The sequence below is a fragment of the Myripristis murdjan genome, chromosome 19 (assembly GCF_902150065.1).
Source record: "Myripristis murdjan chromosome 19, fMyrMur1.1, whole genome shotgun sequence".
NCBI lineage: Eukaryota > Metazoa > Chordata > Actinopteri > Holocentriformes > Holocentridae > Myripristis > Myripristis murdjan.
The window spans coordinates 28,271,293-28,279,285 of NC_043998.1; the positions used below are offsets into that span (position 1 = coordinate 28,271,293).

Here is a 7,993-nt window from a genome sequence, read left to right on the forward strand (position 1 = left end):
AAAGCTCATACATTTTACTTTACTTGAGTAAAGAAGCTGAAGTAGTACTTCTATGTTTAGTCTTTTTTAAAGTATCTGTACTTCTAGTAGAGTGAAGGATGTCTGTCAGACACTTTAACCACCTCTGATGACAACCCTAGTTATTGGATTGATAATGTGTTGGTTATTATATTATTTTACAGATGTTAATGTAATGTTCCCACATTACCTTTCTTTTAATTACACACATAGCAACAGTCGTTATTGCAGTGGTGGCATGTTGGTGGTGAAGGTGGTCCAGCTAACAGCAGGTCCCTGTTAGTTAGGGAAGTGACTTGTAAAGTGTGAGCAGTTCATCCACACAGAAAACTGCAGCTGCCATAAAACTGACTGAGTTAATGAGTAACACTCAGCGCCTCTGTCCGCTCCTGCCGGAGACCCTCCTCCAACTCGCTGCTGTTTATTCTGAGCAGAAATACTGTGTGAGGACAGACTGGACAGGCTGGCTGTCCCCTGCAGAGCGTCTGCTCAGCTTCTGTGAGCGACACTTTCTGAAAACACAAACCGAGCGTCCAGCAGCTGCTCTCGCCGTCCAGCTTCTCCCAGTTAAAGTAAGTTTCTGAGTTTTATTTTCTCATGGCGCCGCTGTGCCTGGGGATCTGTCCCTTTTTTGCTATTTTCATACTAAACTACAAGCTAACCTCACCGTGGGCTCATGCTCATTTCTGCCAGTGAGGGCCCCCAGGGGCCCATTAGGGTCTTCCAGGGGCTCCTCAGCAAAATGAGGAATAGCGGAAACATCTATCACAAACACAAAAAAATCAGATTCGACATTACTGATCTGATCTTTAAATATATCACTGGAGTCAATTTTTAAGTCAATTTTTCTTCTCATTTCAAAAATATTTTGTTGCTAACTTTCTGGTAATATTTTATTTGATGCATTTATTTATAGGCTTTTACTAATTTCTTGATTATTTTCAAGTCACTTCATGCCAAGTCCTTTTTTGACAGAAATCAAATAAATTTGTTGGGTAAAAAGTTGATTAGCAAATTAACAAAACCAAAAGAAAACAAACAAACAAACAAACAAACAAAAAAATGGAACATTAGTAAAAAATAAAATGTGCAAAAAATACAAGTCCATTTATGAAAATGAAGTATTGAAACATCAGTGATGCTGGATCAGATTTCTTGTGTTTAAATGGGTGTGAAAAAAATCTCGACTGAAGAGTCCCTACACAGTAAAATGGCTTCAGATGGGGGTCTGTGGTTTAGTGAAAGTCAGTTTGGAGTCCAGAACATCAAACTATCAGAAATCCTTTTCTTTTATTGGTGTTTAAATCATGTCATCATGTCATGGGGCAGCAGTGACCTCTTCAGCACTCGGGACGCTGCAAGAGACTTTCAGTAAACAGAAAAACATCCTTCCCATGATGCCCTGTTATCCAGGTCAGGAAGATGGAGGGCAGCAGGGGAGCCTGTACACTGTGACCATTATGTTGCTGTTTCTTAATTAAATTGTTGTTTTTTTCCGTCAGAGGTTGTTAATATTAATGTACAAGAAGCATAAAACTGCAGTGACGTTGACACTTAATGTAAATATGTCAGTTTGATTTGAAATAATTTCAGTGTTTTAAAATCAAATAAAATTAATGAATTTAACTGATAAATTTAGAATGAATGTTGTAAAACTGTTTCAGATGGTCTGTATTCCAGTGTAAAGGTGATTCAGTGAGAGCAGACTGAATCAGCTGCTGTAAACTATCGGCTGGAATGTGACATCATTTCCCTACATGCTGTGATATGTGAGGATATCATATGTACAGTATACCTGCATATCTGCCAATAGGGCACCTACAAAAGTGGGTTAGGTATATATGGTCATGTGGCTTCAGGCCAATCATTGCCCTGGATGGGCAGAGAGGCAAGGGGAATGTCCATTAAAGGACATGAGTCCCTCACTCACCAGGACCTCTTCTTCTTCTTCTTCTTCTTCTTCTTCTTCTTCTTCTTCTTCTTGTCCCTTAACAATGACCTCCTGCTGCTGGTCTTGTGTTAAAATGCGAAAATATCAGAGAAGGTTCTGAAGAAGGAGTTTGAACTTGACCTGGCTTCCCTCCTTCTGGGTCTTCCCAGTGGCTGTATAACTGGTTCATATCAGAAAAGACTGTATAATGTTATGACATTTTGTGCCAGGAAACATATTCTTCAGTACTGGATTTCAGATAAAGCCCCCCCAATTGTCTGGTGGCATGGGACAGTAATGGAATATATACCTCTGGACTCTCTGACCTGCCTCCTGCACTCCAAAACTGCCACCTCTGAAAGAATATGGAAACCCTTCCTTGATTATATCAGTGTGAACATTTCTGCTATAATGACAAGAGCATTTGTATGAAACATTTTTTTTTTTTTTAGCTCCCATTGTATTTCATCCTATAGCCTACTGTATAATGTACCTGGAACTGATCTTTCTCTTTGCTTTTGGTTTTTGTGTTGTTACCGCCAGTCTGTTTTTGTTTGGTCCCATCTTGCATATGTTTGTATAATGTAATAAATATGTTAAAAAAACAAACAAACAAACAAAAAAAACAAAAAAACAATGACTTCCTACACAAGTCCTCACAATCCCTGTTTTGGCTGAGCCCGGCGGTCACATCTTGTGTCATCATGCACTTCCTGTTTTATTTTGACACTCACCTTTTCCCTCTCATTTCAGATCCTGACTTCCTCCCTTTGTGTAATTTGCCCTATGGTGAGATTGTCTACCCTGCCCCTAATTGGTTTCACCTGTTTTCCCCACCTCATGTATAAATAGTCCTTGTCTCCCTTTGTCTCGTTGCCAGTTCATTTGTCCAAGTCTGTAAGGATTGTCAAGCATCCCAGTTTCAAGCCGTCAAGTTTCAGTTTAGTTTTTTGAGATTCAGTTTGATCTTCCCTGTGAGCGACTTTGTGTTATAGAACTTTTTTGTTGGAATAAATACCTTTTTGTTATAGCCACGCCTGTCCACCAGTTTAGAGTCAAGGTCATTACGTCTGGATCCAGGAGGGTACCCTGATCTCCTTTTTCTGGAGGAGGTGCCTTCTCCAAAGTCCCATTCCTTTGTGTTCTCCTTTGTTGAATAAGATGCCAGTCTTATATGCAATTCCAATCTTAATTCAAGTCATTTCAGTTCAATTCAACCCTTTTAAAGACTTCTGACTCAGGGATCAACCCTCCCACCAGCCAACTAATTGAAGCAAACCCGATGATTTGGGAGTGATCTTTCCCAAAGCTCATCAATAAACGAAAGGACACCAGGATACAAAACTGTAATGATACCACTAACCCCCCTGTACAGTGCCAAGCACCTGCTTTTGCTAACTGATTTAGAGATTATCTCCATGTGCACTTTAAAGGACACTGTAGCTCAACTACAATCCTGTTCCTTAGGCATAATCTCAGGTTGTTGGTCCTAGTATTGGTAGTTGTTTTTCCACCAACTCATGTACTGGCCTTTAACCAACTCAAAGAGACAAGATCATGTCTCACCTCTTCTGGCCTCTTTCAATCATTACCAATCAATAGTTTTAGAATTGATTTTAAGATTTTACTAATTTCATACAAAGTATCTCCTGGTTTGGCCTCTAAACATATTACTGGATTGCTGGTCCCCTGTAAGCCAAAGCCCCTGAGACAGATCCGGAGACAGGCTTCCGCTAACTGTCAATAAATCCTGGTTCATGACGAAAGGTGACCGATCCTTTGCAGCTCTGGAACTCCAAGCCTGAGCGTTTGAGTCTTGCAGTTATTTAAAACTTTTGAATCACTTCTTAAATCATACTTTTATTTAAAAAACAAAAAAACTTTCTTTAATGTCAGTCCTTGCCTTATTGCTCCACTTTAACATGTCTTGTTGCTTTAATTGTTATTCTGATTTGATTTATTTTTCAGTTTCTTGATTTTATTTGTGTACTGATTTACTCTAGGCTCCCATTTTCTTACACTTTTCTTACCAATGTTTGTATCTTTTTAGTCCTGAAATGTGTGAAATCTAGCATGCTTATGTAAAGCACCTTGTAACACTATTTTCAAATGAGCTTTACAAATAAAGTTTATTATTAATATTCTTAATGTTATTATCATAATCTTTAAAGTATTTTAGCCAAGCAACACAGAATGTGCGGTGATATGGTTATGCCTACTCGCTTTCATCTAAGAACCCTCCTATCTGAGAAATACATTTCCTACAGGCCTCCCGCTTCATATCGGTATGTCATATTTTAGGATGGTTGGTAGCGTAAGTGAGAAGGATGCAGGTGGTGATTTTTCATGTAGAAAAAAAAGTGACTGACAGACGGGCAGAAAGGAGAAACATCAACAACATCATTAGGTCTATCACTGAAGGTATTCTGCAGAATACAGGGCTTAAAGTACTCTGGCATGGTGCCAGATTTCCGGCTTGACGGACATTCTGGTATTATTTATTTATTTATTTATTTATTTATTTATTGTGGCAACAATTTGCATTTAATGAATAATCTGATTTTCAGCGAAGCACATGGGTAGATCAACCAATAGTATAGTGTTATCAAACTCAGTTGGCCAATAACAGCTGAGTGGGGAGGGTCTAAGAACAGCATGCCTTGTGCGTTTTGTGCAACAGGTGGACGCGGCAGTCTGCCGTCCGGTAGAGTAGATCCGGTGGAGCTAAGCAGCGTTGGAGTAGAGTGGAGTAGGGCAGAGAGATGGAAGCAAAATACATTCAGTGTTTCCCCTATTATTCTATTGTCGGGGCGCAGCGCCTGCCCCCCGACACGCTAAATTAATTTTCAAAGTAAAAAATAAATAAAATCACAACAGAAATAATTTAACGTCACATTTCACTACCCGCACTCATCCATATGCTGACAGAGAGAGGAGATCAGAAGAGAATCACACCTGTACCCACATAAGTGAAATTAATAATTCATGTCTTGTCGGCTCCAGCCGCCTAAAAAATAGGCGAAAATATCGGCATTTTTTTTTTTTTTAAACGCACAGTGTGACAGCCTGAGTTGACCACCAGTGGCGAAGAGGAATGTGTTTGCACTCCTCCAGTCCCGGGGACACCCACACGGCCGTTTAAAGCACTACTGCCGCTGTTACTCACGACCAGAGCCTATTCTATTAATATAGATTGACATAATATAGATGGGTCAATGAGTACAAATCTGAAGAATATTGAGCAACTTACAGGGATGCAAACACTAGTTAAGGGTCAACTTAACTAGGGCCCTATAATTTCCGCGAACACTGAATCGCAGAATTAGCCAAATAAAACGGAATCTATTTTTAACACGGAATTTGACATAATTTGAATGAAATGCTGTTTTGTGTGGGATATGAACATCTGGAGAAAATTACATGGAGGGAAGCAAATCTGGGTGGCACAACCCCTCCAGTGGTTTCACCTGCATCACCAAGAAAAAACATTACAACAACTGCACCGGCACCGTACGAGTCCAAAAGGCAGAGAAACTTTCCAGCTACAGCAGCGCACTGACATAGATTGTGTAACAAAGCAAAGAGTTGACACTCCGCTCTATCTTCACTGACTAACAGCAGCACACTGGCTTAGCTTGTCTATTCAGAGAAGAGGTATCACTTCGGCTTATTTTTCAATCTATGTAATCACATGCATACTACTGCTCATTCATTGGTAGTTGAATTGTTAGGTCTGTTTGATAAGTAATTTACATTTTTAAAACAAATAATAATTTAACATATTGTTAAATATTGTTAAACATATTGTACACAGTAAACAGTAAAGAACCCCCCACCCCCCCACCCCCACCCCTTTTTTTTTTCAGGTTTCAGGCTCAGGAACATTTTTCACTTTAAGCCCTGAGAATACCTACACAATACTGGTACCTAACCACTGGTACACCTCCATGTTACTGTCTTTGTTTCTTGGATGTAGAACATTTTAAAAATGAACAATATGATGTTGTCTGTGTTGCAGAGATGGCGTTCCTACGTGTGTCGTTGCTGTTGGTCTTCTTAACCCTCCTCTACTGGACGACCACCTCTGCTCTGTCACATGATCCCACCATCAACCTCACCAACTCTCGACCCCCCACCAGGGTCAAGAGAGCCCTGCCCCACTATACTAAAGAGAGAACAAAAGAATTCATGGAGTCAGGAAAAGCCGCTCTGGCTGTAGTCAAAGATGCGTTTGGCTTTGTTCAGACCACAAAAACGCTGGTAGGCATAACAAAGAAGATTGCACAGGGCATGAGCATGTTGCCGAGCGTTGTAGGTCTGATTTTCTCCGTTATCAACATCATATTGGGCTTCTTTCCTCAGGAGAGCCCCATGAAACAGCTGCAGGCTGATCTGGATGAGGTGAACAGGAAGCTGGACTCTCTCTCCATGGAGATCTCCAACCTGGCAACGGATGTGGAATGGCACAACTACGCCAGCGTCTACTCTCAGGACGAGGTCCGCATCCTCAACGCCTGGAAGAACTTCAATGTGATCTTCAACAGTTCCATGTCAGCACAGAGCGAGGAGAAAAAGATCCGTCTGGCTGAGATGTTCACCACCTTCTATGAGAACACGGCCACTGAAGGCAGCGTGGCCAGCCTCTACCACTACCTGACCGTCAGGGGCACGTCTCTCAGCAAGAACCTGCTCGACATCCTGACCAGGAAGTCTAAATGTAGCATTTATGACATAGGCATGTACAGCATCTATTTCAACAGCCTGATGTATAGGGGGATGTTCCTCAACCAGGTCTACTGGAGTCTGATGGGTTTCAACACGTCAGTCAAGGCAGCTGAATACACCTCAATGATGAAAAAAATCGTCAATGCTGAGAAAGAAGCTGTGAACTATTGCAAGACAAATTACATGGAGTTCGTGAAGATGGAGGTGGTGGAGATCAGCAAAAAATACAGCAAGAGTGACAAAAAAGAAATTGCTGAACAGATCAAATGGGCCTTGGACAAGAAGTACTTCTGGTACAGCTGGGTGGTGGTGGTGTACGACACGGAGCAGGACTACCCTGACAAAACAGATGGTTTCACTGTAATCCCAATGAAGGAGATCACCGTCGCCGTGGGTTATACCAATATTGGGTCATATTTTATCAATAGAGAAAAACTCGCTAATTGCATTCCCAAGACAACCTGCAATGAAATTTTTGCAAAAATCAAAGGAGATGGCAAAGGTTGCCCTTTTGAGCAAATCCACAGATTAACTTTCCTCTATTCTGGAAATACACCCGTAATCGGATCAGCCAGTTTAATGTCTTATGTCAAACTGATGCATATCTCTTATGAAAAGAAATCTGCTCTGTCTCCTCCACCCATCCACCAACAAGACTGTTCATACACAGGCTTGCTCTCCTTGTATTACTCAGGAAGAACAGATCTCTGCAAATCTGAAACTCCCTGTATGAATAATGGCACATGTAAGATACTGCTTGAGTCCAACCAATGGGAGTGTGAATGTCCAGACGGTTACGATGGATACACGTGTGAGAAGCAAACTCCGACCTTCAGTGAGGACATCAAGAAACTCGTGTCTGAACCTCTGCCCGCCATCAGCACCATCGACACCAAGCTGAACAAAATCAGTGACACACAAAGCACGTTGAAGAAATCTCTTGATAAGATTTTCTTGCTCCTGACTAAGAGGAAAGGCTGACAGACGCCTCCAGACGACTGACGGACGACAGGCATGATGACTAAAACACCAACCCACAAACTGACCACACATCAGCTGATTCAACACCTGAGGAGAAAAGAGTGAAACTGCAACATCAGCAGATAAAACCCACTGAGAGGCTCAGCTGAGATCGCAGTAACCGAGCACCTTCAGACCAAACAACCACAGAGTGAAACAGCAGCAGCCTTACAGCAGAAATGACAGATAAATCAATCGGATCACTTCAGCTGATCAGTAACAAGACTAAACAGAAACATCCCAGCAAACATCTTCTGGAGACATGGTGCATCTGGCCAAAAATGATTTTGGTCAGACAAC

At 41.3% G+C, this 7,993-nt stretch overlaps 1 protein-coding gene across 1 annotated transcript; it reads left to right on the plus strand.

Annotated features, from left to right (window-relative positions):
- The first annotated feature begins 5,968 nt into the window (after window positions 1-5,968).
- LOC115377554 (SE-cephalotoxin-like) lies at window positions 5,969-7,654 on the plus strand. The gene is made up of 2 exons (XM_030077366.1): window positions 5,969-7,067; window positions 7,368-7,654. Exons 1-2 carry the CDS (start codon window positions 5,969-5,971, stop codon window positions 7,652-7,654), a joined length of 1,386 nt encoding a protein of 461 aa, XP_029933226.1.
- The last annotated feature ends 339 nt before the right edge of the window (window positions 7,655-7,993 follow it).

Coding starts and splice junctions, on each gene's coding strand:
- LOC115377554 (XM_030077366.1), top strand. CDS start 5,969: ATGGCGTTCCTACGTGTGTCGTTGCTGTTGGTCTTCTTAACCCTCCTC. Junction 7,068..7,367: donor GGAGATCACCGTCGCCGTGG/GTTATACCAATA, acceptor TGTATTACTCAG/GAAGAACAGATCTCTGCAAA.